The 17947-nt window shown below is 41.3% G+C and overlaps 1 protein-coding gene across 4 annotated transcripts in view; it reads left to right on the top strand.

The window, feature by feature from the left end:
• The window catches only part of LOC307140756 (cellular tumor antigen p53-like), a 121937-nt gene that overhangs the window by 67496 nt on the left and 36494 nt on the right, over positions 1-17947 (top strand). For all 4 annotated transcript variants that reach the window (XM_079840454.1, XM_079840453.1, XM_079840456.1 and 1 more), the window contains exons 7-8: positions 16898-17007; positions 17100-17224. In XM_079840454.1, the coding sequence (XP_079696580.1) occupies positions 16898-17007; positions 17100-17224 (235 nt within the window). The remainder of the gene's footprint in view (positions 1-16897; positions 17008-17099; positions 17225-17947) is intronic.

The raw sequence follows: 17947 nt of genomic DNA, 5'->3' as shown, positions 1-17947 counted from the left end.
AACTCAACATAAGCTCTCCTCACTCTTCCTTCTCTCTCGCTCCGCCGCCCTGATATGCCGCGGGCAGAGAATCCTAGAGGAGCAAGCGAACTCAGGCTGCTGGATATACAGAGAACGCGCTTACGTCACAGCCGTTCTCGCTGCAGCGCGCGCTTGCTGCCAAAGGTAAACAGCCTTATATGGCACCGCGCGCTCTCTGCACAGCGCACGTTCGCTGACTAGAGCGCGTCATAACACGCGCTCTCCGTCTAGAGCATAACGATGTCATAAAATGGCTGCCTAGCTTGCGCCGTTTTTCCCTCAAATATCACTTCTCCCAGTCCCCCTATTCAAGCGGCTGGAGTGGTTCAACACTGTAGGTAATGTTCACTACATAGTGTGCACTCCTGCATAAGCACTGTTAATTCCGTGCCACAAAATCACTCAATAAACCTGATATTCTCCCAGTTCCCTTAGTTCAGGTGACTGGAGATGTAACCTTGCAATAACTAGCCTGTGGCCAAACATGCTCAGTTCCACAGACGCTGTTATGCGTTTACCTCTGTGAATTCGCTCGCTGGCGTGCGCCGCGAGTACTCTAATGTAGTGGCTCCCATTATACAGTGCGCGCCAACACACATTATTTACAATGAATCAGAGCTTTTCTAGTGGCTAGGTAGACCCGCGCCTGCTGAGCACGCGCTATCCATTATCCCTGCCGCTAACGTGCACGTGGACTAATCCGCAAGAATGCGTCCACTTTACAGTAACACTATCCAAACACAGTGTTACGAGTTCATCTGTAGGCAGGTGCCAACATCAAAGTTGTACCCCTACACTCAAGCACTTCCCTATGTTCCCCAGCTCCCTGCTCTCAGGCGGCTGGAAACATTATTCCTACAATCGACGAGCCCGCAAACAAACGCGCTCGCCTGTACACATGCACCATTTCCCCGGCGACACAAATAAAGCGTTCGCCGCTATTCTGCGTTCTCCGGCCCCCTGCACTCAGGTGGCTGGGAACACTATTTCCCTATTTACTATTTATGAGCCCGTGAGCAACGTGCTCTTCTGTACACAAACACAATCCCCTTGGTAAGCTCAACTTCCACGGCGACCCAAATAAGGCAAGCGTCACCATTCAGTGAACGCCGCCTCTCACCGTGCTACTAGCACAATGCATCCGGGCTAACAGGTCCCTGTTACTCAGTGATCCGCCCCACAAATTAATTCAACCCTTGACTTCGATAACAAGGTTACTCGCTACAGTTCACTCACAGACCACCGTGCTTTCGCACTGTGGTAGAGACAGCGGTGAGAAGCGACATGAGTCACGTGCTACGAACCGAAATTTCAAACTGTTAAATAAAGGGAGCGGTGGAAACCGTGCACCCCTCACAGAGCGAGTCAGGCTTTTACAGTCGCTACTTCTTTGTGCCAAAAGAAGGGTGGTGGTCTCAGGCCATTCTAGATTTCAGACATCTGAACAAAGCCTGTTCAGAATGTTAAGAATGAAACAAATCCTCGCGCACATTCGCCCGGGTGATTGGGTTTTCACTGTGGATCTAAAGGATGCCTTTTTCCACATACAAATAGCCCCTCATTACAGGCCATTCTTGAGATTCGCCTTCGAGGGGAAAGTTTACCAATACAAGGTGCTACCTTTTTGGTCTATCTCTGGCTCCCCGCACGAAGTGCATGGAAGCGGCGCTAGGCTTCGGGGAATGAGAATTCTCAATTATCTCGACGACTGGCTCCGAATAGCTCAGTCAGGGATACAGTTATTAAACCACAGATCTTGGCTTCTCAACCATTTAAAATGCTTGGGACTCAGAATCAACGTGGCAAAGAGTTTGTCTCCCACACAGAAAGTTTCGTTTCTGGGAACAGTACTGGACTCACTGCAGATGAGCGCGCGACTGACGTCACAGCGCGCGCTCTCTGTTCAGAACCGAGCGGTTTCCCTCAGGTCCGGTGCACGCATTCCTCTCAAACATTTTCAGAGGATGCTGGGTCTCATGGCCTCGGCGGCGCTAGTTCTCAGACTAGGTCTGTTGCACATGCGCCCCCTACAGCACTGGCTGAATCGCCGCGTTTCAGCTTACGCATGGCTCTCGGGCCGATTGCAAATCAAGGTAGACCACAGCTGTGTGTTGGCTCTGGCTCCTTGGAAAAATGAGTTTGGGCGTGAGTTTGGGCACTGTAACGAAGTGGAAAGTTATCTCGACAGATGCATCCAACCTAGGTTGGGGAGCCCTTCACGAGGGCAGGCCAGTCTCCGGTCTCTGGTCAGACTCGGAGAGGAGCCTTTACTTAAACTGTCTAGAGATTAAAGCGGTCACGCTATCGCTAAGAGCTTTCCTTCCGTACATAAAGCACCACCATGCCCTGGTCCGAACAGACAGCAGGTCGGTGGTAGCCTATATAAATCGCCAAGGCGGTCTGAAAATTATCGATCTGCACACAATGGCGGAAGAAGTCCTAATATGGGCAGAGCACAATCTGAGCTCGCTGAGAGCGACTCATGTGCCAGGCATTCTGAATTTGGGTCCGGACATGCTGTCCAGGTGCAATTCAGACAATTGGGGCAGTTCTTGGAGAGGCAAAAGTGGATCTTTTCGCCTCATAAGACTATGCTCAATGCCGAATATAATTCTCCAAGCACAAGGATGCGTTGGCCCACGAATGGCCCAACCTTCCTCTTTATGCTTTTCCCCCAATCTCAATATTACCTCAGGTCATAGAGAGGATCAGGGAGAGCAAATGCGCTGTGCTTTTAATAGCCCTGCTTTGGAGAAATAAACCTTGGTTCTCACTGGCCCATCAACGGGTACATGAGAACCTCTCCGAAAATGTATTGAATACTATTACTGAAGCTAGAGCTCCCGCGACCAGGCGGCTCTATTCAGGCAAATGGTCAGTCTTTTCGGACTGTGTAAAGCACGAAGTCTGACCCCACATGATTAATAATAATAATAATAAATTTTATTTGTACTGCACTTTGATTGTGAAGTGTCAGAAGTGCTTACATTTTTACAAGAGCTTCTGGACGCGGCTCGTTCCCCCTCCACGCTCGAATTTATGTGGCTGCTATAGCAGCGTATCACATTCAAGTGAACGGACTGTCACTAGGAAAGAACGATCTCATTGTTCGCTTCCTTAAAGGGGCTAGAAGGCTTCACCCACCTCGCCCCCCTTCAGTCCCTATATGGGACCTGTCCACGGTCCTGGATGCCATGAAGAGCTCTGCATTGAGCCTCTGCATTCGGTGAGCTTAAAGGGTTAGTTCACCCAAAAATGAAAATTCTGTCATTAATTACTCACCCTCATGTCGTTGGACACCCGTAAGACCTCCGTTCATATTCGGAACACAAATTTTAGTTGAAAGCTGATGGCTGAGAAAGGCTTCACACAGGCCTCCATTGGCATTCAGTACATTGACACTTCCAAGATCCATGAAAGGCACTTAAAACGTCGTTACAAAGTCTATCTCACCACAGTGGCTCTACAATAATCATACAATGCGACGACAATAGTTTTTGTGCGCAAAAAAAAATCAAAATAACACCTTTATCCAACTTGTTCTCGACTTCCGTGTATGCCTCCACGACGCATGCGCGAGAATATGACGCAGATCCGGCGTTCGGACATATGACCCAGAAGCGATTTGTTTACGAGCAGAGGAAGACGCGCGTGTCTAAGCTGTTGGATTCTACATTGATCGTGCTTTAGGTCTCGGCGTAGTGCTCAAAATGGGGCTTAAGTGTGTATTTCATCGATTCCCGAACACCGGCGCTACGTCAGATTCTCGCGCATGCGTCGTGGAGGCACACACGGAAGTCGAGAACAAGTTGGATAAAGGTGTTATTTTGATTTTTTTTTGCGCACAAAAACTGTTGTCATCACATTATATGATTATTGTAGAGCCACTGTGGTGAGATAGACTTTGTAACGACGTTTTAAGTGCCTTTCATGGATCTTGGAAGTGTCAATGTACTGAATGCCAATGGAGGCCTGTGTGAAGCCTTTCTCAGCCATCAGCTTTCAACTAAAATATCTTCATTTGTGTTCCGAATATGAACGGAGGTCTTACGGGTGTCCAACGACATGAGGGTGAGTAATTAATGACAGAATTTTCATTTTTGGGTGAACTAACCCTTTAAAGCTCATGTCACTAAAGACCGCTTTTCTGCTGACGATCGCGTCAGTTAAGCGAGTGGGTGATCTGCACGCGCTTTCTGTGAGCGCCTCGTGTCTGGAATTTGGGCCAAACGACTTCAAGTCGTCCTCAAACCAAGACATGCATAGGTACCTAAGTGCTTTCAACTCCGTTCAGAGCACAGGTCATTCTCTCTTCAGCACTTTCATCGTTGTAAGATGAAGAAGATGCTAATTTGCTCTGTCCTGTCAGAGCGCTGAGGATATACATAGAGCGTTCCGCTGCTTAGGCAACTGAACAGCTCTTTGTGTGCTTTAGCGGCCGCACCCGAGGGTGCGCGGTTACAAAGCAGACCTTGTCACGATGGATAGTGGATGCTGTCACGCTGGCTTATAAGTCTAAAGACCTCAGCTGCCCTTTAGGCATCAAAGCCCATTCTACTAGAGGCATGACCTCTTCGTTGGCTTGGTCTACTGGCATTTCTCTGAATGATATCTGTGCGGCGGCAGGCTGGGCCTCCCCGTCCACTTTTATCAGATTTATAATTTAGATGTCCTGGCCTTATAGGCTGGGCTTCTTGCTGTGTACAGATTTAACCCCTTAAGGCTCGAAAAGGCCGGTCTGGGTTAAATATTGTATAAGTCATAGCACATTCCTTATACGGCTCGAATTATCTGGCCATTTATTATTCCTGGCCCGACTATGTCTGGTCTATACATTATATTATTACACGTATATCGTGTTCATTCTCATTAAGGGCCAGACTCAGGTCTGGCTCATTTTGGGACTTCTTGATATCATATTTCGGGCCCACCTAGGTTGGCCTGGGTTTGGTGTCGTCGGCTTTAGAGCCGTTAAGCAAGCACGGCGTTTTGCATTGGTCCCCCATAGCGTAAGGGAACGTTTCGGTTACTAACGTAACCTCGGTTCCCTAAGATGAGGGAACGAGTATTGCGTTTTGCTTGCCGTACTTGCTCAGGAGTCGCTTCAGTCGATTAACCTGACTAACCTTGCGAGACGGGGTCTTATATACCCTTGGCTATGCAAATTCTGTTGCCCCTTGTGGCGGGAGTTTAGAAGGACCTGATTGGTCCGTCCCGCCCCACAGTCTCGCCATAGGTTGCTGCAGTTGCAGCGGCACAGCCAATCAGCACGCAGCTGCTTCCTGCTGAGAGTTGTGCAGCTGCACTGCGTGTACATGGTATTTTTGGATAAAAATTTGCTTCAATATCTCGAGGAAAGGAATTCCCCCATAGCGTTTTAGCAAAACGCAATACTCCTTCCCTCATCTTAGGGAACCGAGGTTACGTTAGTAACCGAAACGTTTTTCATTCCCCGCTGGCTCAAACGCACGCCCATAGCGGTAAACTTGAGGAACGCACCTCAACATACACATGAGGGGAAGCGTCACAACACCACGCTTCAGTCGTGCTGCAAAAGTGGATATGTACTGTCAGTTTTGCCGCGTTCATTTCATCAGGTGGAAAGCACTAATTGCTAATGGGGGTGTTTTCAGAGCACCCCTGTTTCACAGGTAACAGTCTGTCTTCAGAACACCCCCTTGTTTTCACTTATTTTGGATTAGCCCAACCCACTGGAGAAAAGAGACCGATTGAAGTACCATTAGGCTAGTTTGCTGTATATTATTTATTTAATTGATCTGGCTTGTTTAATAAATATTCCTTTTTTATTAAAGTGGACGTGCCTTTTGTGTTTAAGAGTAAAAGCTTTAAGTTAATAGTCTATTCGTGTCTCACTCTCAGCCGCGAAGCTGAGCTCATGTTCGAGCTGCACAGAGCGGCTGACATGATAGTGTCCGTGGGTTATTATAATACATATGACAAAAACAATTGTCTAAATTATGTTGCATATTCCTCAAAAGTTCTTGTGATGATATCACTAGTTGACAACCTAGTACTCTATTTTCGGAAATCATAGGCTATGATATTGCGCAGGTGCACGTGATACAACGCTGTCAGAGCCGACAGACTCGTGTGTCTGACTCATTTCAGTGCAAAATAGTCAGCTCAAAAACTATTTAATATTCTGCAAATAGCCTACTAGTTTAAGTTTATTTATAATTCATTTAGGCAGACAACAAGGCTACCAAGTACTGCGCACAGTGCGCAGCTAATTCATTTAACTTTTTTTTCCCTAACGTCATTTTTAGTCTTTTTTTTTTTTTTTTTCGAAAATTTCAGGACTTCAGTCGACCAAGATTTTCTTTGGTTGATTACAGCCCGCGGCACCCCGGTTGGGAAACACTGGACTAATGGGTGTTGTTGCCTATAGTTTTTGCTTCAAACTGATGTGAGAATCATTGTGCCTACTTACAAAATGTAAATCAATATATTTTTTTTATGTGAATAAGACACTTTTTATTTGCAAAGGCCGTATGGCGAAGAGGACTGTGTCAGATACATGTGCGGGTCGGGTCAGGCAAGGGAGAAGCATGGGTCTAAACACGGGTTTAAAACAGTCATGTGCAAACGTAAAACTATATACATGTATATTGTAGATGTGTTCCTAAAAAATATATGCATATTTTTAGGAACAGATCTACAAAAAATATGCCTTGCCTGTATTTCAAGTTGATAAAATTATTTCAAATCCATATCAGTTTATTTGTGCCTGCGTGGCACGTGCGTGCCCTCTCAGGAATTACAACCACGCCCGCGCGATCTGCCTGCACTGAAGTCGTCGAGATGGATCCTGAGGAGTTGAAGAAAATAATAGCTAGTGGAGAATGTAAAGTTGTCGACAATATGTCATCAAAAATCAAGTCCAGTGTGTGGGAGAAATTGAGTTATCTCGGATGAAGAAAATAATATTGTGAAAGGCTTTGCTGCATGCAAAACCTGCCTTAAAGTTTTCGTATAGGATAGCCGCAAATGTAGAACTTCATCGCTGAGGAAGCACGCTGATAACTGTGGTTACAAACCAAGCACAGTTCTATCGAACAATATTTTTCTAAAAGGGACAGAACTGAAGGTGCCTCGTAGAGATGAGGACATATATAACCATGTTCTTCATGATTTAGCCTTTTGACATCAAAATTATATTTGAGTATTGTGTGTATGATAATTTACAAAATCAAATCCATCCATCTTCTTCCGCTTCATCCAGGGCCGGGTCGCGGGGGATTCAGAAAATGTTTGCCATTGAAATGACTGGGAAAAGTGTCCCAATCAACCTGAATTCACCCAATACTGTTCAAAATCATAATTGCATTGCATGTTGTTTTAAATCCCAAATATTTTACTTAACATTCATTATTACCAATTATTCAGTTATTTGTATTTGTTGAATACTGAATTGGGTTCCATGTCACAATATTACTGTTTTTTTTAGCATGAGACTTCTTTCAAACACATTTCTGATTTAAATCTTGTTTCTTGTTTTGGCAGATAATTTAGCTTGCTTTTAATAAAAACTCGCTTCATTTTGACCCCCCCCCCCCCCCATTTTTTTTGTTGTTGTTTGTTTTACTGTTACTGTACTTCTCTAGTAAACCTAAAATCTACTACCTGAAGCTCGTTCATTATGCAGCTCATTATGCATTCTTTGTCTCTCAGCTGTGAATCACAGCATACTGGGTTAGTAAAGAAAGTGTTTTACAAATCGTAAATTAATGTATTTATGTGAATGAGTATGCTCAATGATTCTCACATCAGTTTAAAGCAAAAACTCTAGACAAAAACACCCATTAGTCTAAAGTCTTGTGGACACATATCTATTGTGTGTTTTGAAGCCTTAATTTTAAAACAAATGTTTTACTTTTTTCAAATATCATGCATAAACATTATCTCAAAAATACAAGCATGTACATACATGTTGCTCACATATTATGGTAGCCCAGTTTGTGCTGAATACAGTGTAATTACACTTTTGCCATCAATGTGTTTATAAGCAACTGAAAAAAGCACCAATGTAAGAGCATGTCAACTTTTAAAGGGCCCCAAAACAGCTCAGACTCCAGAGGTTTAATGGTCATGTAATAACTTCTGTATGCTGGCAATAGAACATTATAGACACACTTACAGAAATGCTAAAGTGATTTTATTTCGAGTGCGGGTTGGGTGTCGGTTCTATTTTAAGCAGTTTGGGTTGGGTGTGGATCTTAAATAGTGCTGCTGTCTGATGCGGTTTTAAGTACTGCGGGTACGGGTGGGTGCGGATTTACAAAATCGGACCCATGCAGCACTCTGGCGTGAATGACCATGAATAATGCTGTGAATGACCATGAATAATGCTGTGAATCACACCTGAGAGAACAAAAGAAAGCATAATTAGTCGCATAGTGAGCTGCATAATGAATGAGCCTCAGGTATGTGACCAGAGGGAGCTAAGCAACAGGACAAAATAAATATATTTTGTTGTAGTTTATTTAGAATGTAGTCAACAAGGGCACATTACAAAGGCCTATTATATTGTAAATTATCAAAAGATTTGACTAGTTTTAATGTTTTTGAAAAGTCTCATGCTAAAAAAAGTTTTTATATTGTGACACTGAACACAATTCAGTAAATACAAATAACTGAATAATTGGAAATGATGAATGTTATAAGTAAAATATTTAGGATTTAAAATAATATAAAATATGATTTCAAAGAGTATAAGGTGAATTCAGGTTGATTGGGACTTTTTTCCAGTCATTTCAATGGCAAATATTTTCTGAATTTTTTGATCCGCTAATCCGATACACAGAATACTCATCATTTTGAGTTTCGGTTCATTTGAGAGACGCATGCAATGCATGATCACGCCAGCACTAAGGCTATTGTCTGCTATATTTGCTTCCTATTAAATAACAAGCAAATGTATTAAAACATTGATTAAAATTAAGATACAATTTATACAAAACGAAATTCACTTTAAAGAAAGGCTTTTTATAAAACAACTTAATGAAGTGGTCAAAATCATTTCTGACAAACTCCATGTCTTCTGATGTATTGCGTATCTAATGATGTGTCCTTTATTACTCATGCTGTTCACTTTTCACAATCAACATATATTAAATTAAAAAAAATAACATTAGGCAATAATATTTAAACATCAATATGAAACAAAATGCGTTTTAATGGCAACTAAAAACCAAACGTTTTACTGGTACTATATTTATAGCATCTGAGCAGAAATTTGCTAATAAAAGCTTTATTGATGTGACACTAGGCTATTTTACAATAAACACTTCATAATCTGTCCAAAACAGGCCAAAGAAATCTTGTCTAAACAGACTTGCATCTGACATTTTATGTTGCAGCGGGATTCATATTTAACCTTTTGTGCATCAATTAAAAAAAGTTACACATGGGTCCATAGAGGACAAAAATGTCCATGTCAAACTGTCATAATAAAGTTAATATTGGGAGCACAGACTTAAGTTTGGTCTCATTTTAACCTCTTAACAAGCGCCCCATTTTTTAGGAATTCTTTGAAAACGATATACCCAAATGAAAATGTCTGCAGCTCTTAAACCCTATGGTCTATATTCATAAACCTGGTCTTATTTTAAACTAGACACTTGAAATATTGCTACCCAAGAGTCATAATAACTCAAAGTAATATGGGAACAGAGTAATATACATGTAAATATACATGTAAGTGACTCACGTTTTTTGTTTTTTGTTTTCACTTAGGGAAAAAAATATTATAATTTAATGTTAAGAGCCTGAAAATAACTTAAATATAAAACTGAATGTCTAATCATGTCATGATTCAAATATGAGGATGATTCTCTCAGTAATGTAGCTTCTGTGAGCTTTTATGTCAAGAAAAGTCTAGGCGTCATTTCAAAAAGGCCATTTATTTCAGAACATTTGCTATTGTAAAGAGTAGTTTTTCATTCAAATAAATCTGCAATAAACTGCAATATACTACTAATTATAATGGATAAACAGTTACTGAAAAACTAAAGCAACTATTTACAGAGATTACAAAGTGTAAAAAACTCATTTAGCTGATGGGAAGCGTCTGTGAGAGACAGCGCGCTCCACTGCAGTTGCGCCATGGAGAACGCGCAGCCAGCGCAAAAACAGTATTCACCAAAGCCTACTTACGCAAACTGCGCAAGATAATGCCTTTTGATTGGTTACTAAGTCCATCAATCAAACCTTTGTTGGAAAGGCATTGGCTGGGCACCGAGTGCCTTTATCCAACGAAAACCATGGGCGCAATGATTGACAGCTCACCAAGCCTGTAAGGCACTTCCTCTATATGATGCATCCCAGAAGAGTCTCTGATTGAAGGAGAGAGACGGGGGAGGGTTTAAAATACGTGGGAGAAGCCATTCTAGCAGGGGGAGTTTGCCAGACACGGAATAGAATCGATATTTCATTGAAAATGGACATGATTGATCACGCTAACTCAAAACTCTCTTGCAAACAACGGAGGATTTTTAGTTTTTTCCCTATTTTTTCGTTGTTTTGGATTAAAAAGTGGGATGCATTTTGAAGAATGGACTCTTACACAGAGATGTATGCGGGTGTTTATTGGATTCGTCCGATCTGATCTGAACGACAGGAGATGAAAGATGAGTAACGCTGATATTATGCTAATGTTTACATGGACGGTCCTTTAGCGTTTCATTTAACCCTTTCCTCTCTGGTGTATTTATTGCAAAAACAAGTTCAGAACATGAATCTTGAGTGTTTTAGCTTTCAAATGATGCATAGTTTGTGATAGTTGATTGAATATTTTGTATAAAACAAAAGTAAATAAAAGTACACACCCCCCCACTTCCGTCAACCCCCCCGTCCACGATCCGATGCGGGTTAAGAAGTTAAAGAAGATTATTCTTTAAAACCCTTGGCAGATTATTGTTGAAGTCAAAGTTTAAAAAGTTAATCCAAAAAAGTTATAGAGGCTTAAGTTTATGAAATTTATATATATTGTTTTATAAAATATTATTCATATATTTTATGAAACCTGTTGAACTCTAAAACTGCTAGAAAATCAAAGCCATAAATCTAAAAAAAAAAGCTGTGTTCCAAATTTGAGGTTGATATCTCAAAAAATGAGCTCTCGGTAATATTTTGTTTGGGCGAAGTGCCTAGCTTTCCCCATTTAGATGCCAGCAAAACTCCATAGATTCACACAGCGGTTTGATTTATTTGCAGTTGAGTTTCTCTCTCAAATATTACAAGCACACGCGCACCAACCCCCACACAATTTTTTTTAATTACATACATACACACCACACTCTGGAATCCATACCAACACACCCTCATAGTTATAGCTGCATAATTTATCCAATTGTCTTTATAATATGCATAAACAGAAAACAGGAATAAAGTGAGTATTTGCTTTATATGCCAAAACTGAAAAAAATGGCATCATCTGGTAAAAAATAAATCTGGTCAAATTAAATTTTTAAGCCTTGCCAACAGAAAAAATCCTATTAACAAAGATTGCATCATTTTATAGTTAAATGGCAATGGGATTAAAAATTGCAGTTGTAATGGGTTCCAATGGGGACATTTTTGTCCAAAAGGCGCTGAGAGGAAGTATTTTTGTGGGTGCTGTTCTGGATGAAATGGGGCAAAAGTTGTCTAAGCACGATGTTAGAGTGGAGCAAATAGTGTCAGTAGCACTGTTCGTGTCCAGTGCTGAAAACGGAGCTGGTGGAAGAAGTGAGGATGAAACCATAGTGGATAGGCAAGAGGGAGAACGGGAGCGTAGGTTACGCCGGAAGGTGACCTGCAGAGGAGTGTGTTGTGTCAGGAGTCAGTATGAGATATTGGTCTGAGGTGTGTAATGTAGTAATTAAAGTGTTGTCCGTGGATCAGTAGCATGTGTAATTGGTTACCTGATTTGTGAATGGCCGTAGTAGACACTCGCTTGAGGTTTTTCTAGGTGAATGTTGAAGTCACCGAGGAGTACCGTCCTCGGAGGAGTTGGATGTATTACTCTCTAACTTCCCTAAGAAGTCACCCAGTTGACCTGGGGGATGATAAATAACTAAAAACTGGCTTGAACAGGGTTGAGTAATAGTGTAATAAGAGTAATAGTGATTTTGTGTTGTACAAATTTTTTTGTTTGTTTTATTTTTTTTTTTTTTTTCAAATGAACTGTTGCCAGTTAGAAATGGTGGAGGATTAAATTTCCAATTATTTAAGATAAGCAGACCAGTACCTCCACCCCCTCGCCTGATTGGGAGGGTGTGGGTAAAAGTGAAATTGGCGGAGGGCTGCAGGAGTGGCAGTGTCCTTTGGTTCGATTGCTTCTCTCTACTGAATGCCAAAAACACAAGTGTAGATGTACCACGCTGGCTTAGGCCACGCCTCGCTACCGAAGCTATTTACAAACGTGAGAAACCAAGACTTCAACAACGCGACTAGAGCACGTGAACACAGTTGTCATTATTAAGAAACTTTGTTTGTTTACTGAGTTCAAATCAAATGAGAAAGATACAAAACACTTACTTACAGTTACTGTCTTCTCCTGTTGCTATATTGCTTCTCTCTGGAGTTTTCCCTCTTTCCAGACTTTACAGACTCTTAATAAAAAAAAATCCTGGGAGGACCGTATTCAGTAGGTTTGCTGCGATTTTAGTCTTTTACCAATGTTCAGCCGCAACACTGGTTAGATCACTTGCCCACCTTGGCACTTTTTTAAAAATGGTAATAATCCTTTAGTTCAGTTGGAGAACAGACACAATTAAAAACCGAACGTGTCTGCTCAATGCAGCACTGAATGAGTTGCAGCTGGTGCAAAAGAGGGTTAAATCAAGAAAAAGCAAAAACTGGAACCTCTCTCAGAAGAAAAATTAACCTAGCTGGATGAGAGGGAACGTTAAAATAAAGGGAGACATAGTTGATGAATTAGATAACTACTTACACCATAGAGAAAACAACTCCTCCTCTATATCTTCATTAGAGATGCTCCGATCAGCATTTTTGGGGCCGATTACCGATCACCTAGGGCTGTGCAATTAATCGAATTTCGATTTCGATTTCGATTTTGCCTCCCAACGATCACCAAAATAGTACAATCGAGAAAAAACGATTATTTTGCCTTGCGTTCTGAATGAAACGCGCACGCGCACATCCGCCCCTCCCGAACCCACAAATCTCTCTCAGGTCGTGAGTCTCGTGTGCATATCATCCGCTGGAATTTAAAAACTCGGCGCGAGTAAAGATGGCAGAAAGAGGGCAGTTACAGCAGCGTTTGGTGAGCAAAAAAGGCAAAACCAACTCCGTTGTCTGGGAACAGTTTGGCTTCGAGGAATCAGACGACGAGCAGAAACATGCTAAGATTTGCTACATGGCAGTGGCTGCAACGCAAGGGAACACCACGAATTTGTTTAACCACTTGAAAATTAAACAGAGTGACCTATGACAATCTAATAAAGAAACAAAAACGGACGTTTACACGGCTCCCCTGCTCTCGTCATTTTTTTCCTTCATATTTTTCAAATAATTCTCTCTTTGTAAACTTTGTTCAATGCATGCGAGATTGCGAGTGCTGCCATATTTTCGAATATGACCAGTCGTTTTCACCGTCATCACCCGGGTTTAGTGCTTTAGGGTTTAGGTTTAGAATGAGAAGCCGCGCGCGCTGTGAGAAAATGTGTCTCTGTGCGTTCATCCGAGAGCGCGCACACGTCTCTCAGCGCGCAAATATTGAGTTCTCTTTCAAGTCTTGCTCTTAAACGGACAAACTCACACAAAACGTATGTCAACATGTCCATCTTGATGAGTATCTTAGCATACATAGTCTGTATATGCCTTAAGTGAACTTTATACAGTCGATAAAGAAGACGCGAGGTCTTAAAGGGGCAGAAGCCTTTACTGCTGTCTGTTTAATGTCAAACAACAAAAGACAAGGACATCACTCACCGCTCTTGATTGAATAGCTTTTGTAAGTTTAATAGGATTAATCTTTAATTTATGCACTCAAATATGCAATGTTATTTTACATTTGATACATTTCTGTACCTGAAAACTAATGTTAGACGTACATGAAAAGCATAGCCGAACCATATTGTTGATCTTATTTATTTGTGGTTATCATTTTTACGTGAATACTTTTATACTTTGATTCGAATATATGTTATATTATTTATTTTAATAGTTCAAAAAGTACAACAAATGTTACAATTTCAATTGAATTGTTGAAAGGTGTATTTTTAATAAATACAACACATTCCCAAAGTCATGTGAAATAATCGTGTTACATAATCGTGATTTCAATATTGACCAAAATAATCGTGATTATGATTTTTTCCATAATCGAGCAGCCCTACGATCACCAAGATCATGATCTGCCGATTGCCGATCACAGAATGGCAATCTTTTATCTATAATCTTGCAGAGTTTGCACCATTTGTAGAAATGAAACTAACTCTAAATTAACTGTATTGAGAAAAAAAACTGTAGAAATAGGCTAGAGTCAAGATCTTGAAGAACCACCAAGTGTTTATTTTAGAAAATTAGATAACTTAAGGCTACTGTAGGCCATTGTTGGGGTAACCGTTTAGGACCCTGGACCAGTAGTGAAAAATGAAGACCAAGAGTCAGGAGTTAGATTAATTAAAGAAATATTTACTGAAGAATAGTTTGCAGTTTCATCAGCAGAAGCCAGCGTCAGAGTCTCTCGTGGAATCGCAGGCCAGACTGACTTACAGAGAATTTTGCCCACCAGTTATACTGTTTACAAGGACATTGATTACATCAACAATAACAGATGGCCTAAGCCTTAATTGGCTACAGAGACCTAAAAGCCTAAACATTTGTCACACATGTATAGATATGCCGGAATGGCATAGTTTAGTCAGGATGCTCGTCGCAACATCCCTCCCAGAAGGGTAAGATTGGCCTCGGACGCCGTAAAGGGCGCCTGCATGTCGGGAGGGGGGTCAGGCCCTGATCAGATAGCTCCAACAAACCTGCACAGAACTTGTGAAACGCACACACATACAAGCACTAGGGCATCACACTCTAGTTAATGTCAGGGGATTATGACCGTTTATCAAGAGAACACTCAATACCCAAACAGCGATACCGCCACAGCTATCCTTCACGAGAGTGAGCCATGCATCCTGGCTGGAGGTCAACCCAGAGCAGCTGGGGAGACTAGATTTAACTCCACAAAATCATCCTCAAACTAAATATATAAAAGTATAAAATCTCACAGAATTACAATTATCTCGATTACATATGAAAGCAGAGAAAGATATTTTTATTTTGATTATCCTGGATTATTCAGATTATGGATATAATAAAAAGAATCATTGAAAAGGATATGTGTATAGAAGAGACACAGGTATCTGACCTGCCGCTTCACCATCTTTCCCAAATAAATGTATATAATAAATGTATATAATTATCTCACCTAAATATTTGATCATGCAGTGCATTTGTTTTTAAAAACAAATTTTCAGGTAGGTCTAACATTAGTATTGAGGTAAGAAATACTAAAGACATTTAATAAGAAATCAAATGTAAATTAATATTGGTCTTCCCTGAATAAATTAAATTAGATTAATCCTTACACTTAAGGTTGCAAAAGTTGTCATAAAGGTTCATCAAACAAGACAGAGAAACTCAGAGACAGCAGCAGTTTATTCGACAGCTGTCACTTTAAAAGCTAACACGGATATGGTTACATGCAGCTGCACAAACGTTCACTCCGAGTCACGACGGGGTATACGTGCATACTCGTCAAGGCGGTAATTTAGTACATACGTGTGTGTGTGTGTGTGTGTGTGTGTGTGTGTGTGTGTGTGTGTGTGTGTGTGTGTGTGTGTGTGTGTGTGTGTGTGTGTGTGTGTGTGTGTGTGTGTGTGTGTGTGTGTGTGTGTGTGTGTGTGTGTGTGTGTGTGTGTGTGTGTGTGAGTGATATCAGGACACAAATGTGTATAATGACATGGGTATGACATAGGTATTACAAAAAGAGGGTGAAATATGAGGACGTTCCCCATGTCCTAACTTTTCAAAATGCTTATAAATCACACAGAACAAGGTTTTTTTTTTTCACAGAAAGTGAACTGCACAGTCTCCTGTGAGGGTTAGGTTTAGGGGCAGGGGCAGTGTAAGGGGATAGAAAATGCGGTTTGTACGGTATAAAAACCATTACGCCTATGGAATGTCCTCACATTTCACAAAAACAAACATGCGTGTGTGTGTCATACAGAATGAGGTTTTTTGTTTTTCACAAAAAGTAAACTGCAGTCTCCTGTGATGGGTAGGTTTTCACATTTCACAAAAACAAACGTGTGTGTGCGCTGAGTGGTTTGAACACTGGCAAGACTTACAAATAAATGCAAATGATAAACTTTAGTGACGATGTGACACTGCCTCGATTGTGCAAGTGGCAAATCCTGTGTCAACTGTGCAGCTCGATTTTAGTGCAGATGCAATGCGCTAATGTGAAGCCATTTGAGCATTTTGAAAGGGAGAGAGCGCGCGCACGCAGTGATTCACTCGCGCTGTTTGTGAACTTATGTCTCACAGAAAGTTTTCAAATGACTGCTCAAGGTATTTAATATAGAAATATGAATTGTACCTCACCTTCAGCATTATAATTATTTTACCCGCGCCGGAAAGACAATAAGACTGTGTCGCTGCATATCATGCCCTAGCTCTCACGGCAAGCACGGGTTTTGTGTCGTCAGCATGAGATCGGTTCATGAGATCGGCCTCTTTAGAGACCGCCGATCAATCATCCCAAAGCGATTATCTGCCGATAGAGATCGGTTGCCGATCAATCGGAGCACCCCTAATCTTCATTATTTGTATTTTGGATTTGTCCCTCTAGCTGGGTTCAGTGGTAACCACCATACTACTGAACTTCATGTGCAATAGCAGCTGTATGGGTGGAATGAATAGGAGGCCAATTCTCACCATACTGACCCTGGAGACATTCGAGTAAGTCCTTCTTTCCTGTTTTCTCTTCTTTTGTTTTTCCTGGCAGTACTGGAGATCAGGGTTGAATGTTCAGTGGTGTTCTACGTTCACAGCGAACAGGTTCTTGGTCGCCGATGTTTTGAAGTTCGTGTGTGTGCATGTCCAGGCCGTGACCGCAAAACAGAGGAAGAAAACCTGAAAAAGATTAATGGGGACATGGTTACCGGGACAAAGAGAAGTAAGAGTTTAAATGCTTAACCACTTCAAATGACAGTTTTTCACAATTGCTAAGACACCATTTTCTCACAATGTTTTACACAACCAAATCTTGTACATGTTATAATCATTTATGTGTTTAACCCTCTGAACCCTGAGCTGTTTTCTGGGCCCTGGAGGTGTTTTGACATGCCCTGACATTTGTGCTTATTTCTGTTACTTGTAACATTTTCATGGCTAAAGTCTGAATACACTGCATTCAGGGCAAACTCTGCTACAATATGTGAGCAGCATGATGTAAAAGTTTGTAGTTTTGAGAAAATGACGTTTATACCTGGTTTGTGAAAAAAAAAATTTTTAAACATTAAAGGGTTTGTTCACCCAAAAATGTAAATTTTGTCATTAATTACTCACCCTCATGTCGTTCGACACTCATAAGACCTCCGTTCATCTTCGGAACACAAATGAAGATATTTTAGTTGAAAGCTGATGGCTGAGAAAGGCTTCAGATAGGCTTCCATTGGCATTCAGTACATTTACACTCCCAAGACCCATAAAAGGCACTTGAACTTTGTAACAACGTTTTATCTCACCACAGTGACTCTACAATAATTTTACGATGCGACGACAATAGTTTTTGTGCGCAAAAAAAAAATCAAACCTTTATTCAACCTCTTCTTGTCTTCCGTGTGTACCTCCACGACGCATGCGCGAGAATATGACGTAGCGCCGGGGTTCGGGAATC

Source organism: Gobio gobio (assembly GCF_949357685.1).
Source record: "Gobio gobio genome assembly, chromosome: 2".
Lineage (NCBI taxonomy): Eukaryota > Metazoa > Chordata > Actinopteri > Cypriniformes > Gobionidae > Gobio > Gobio gobio.
This window is presented reverse-complemented; position numbering and strand designations above follow the sequence as displayed.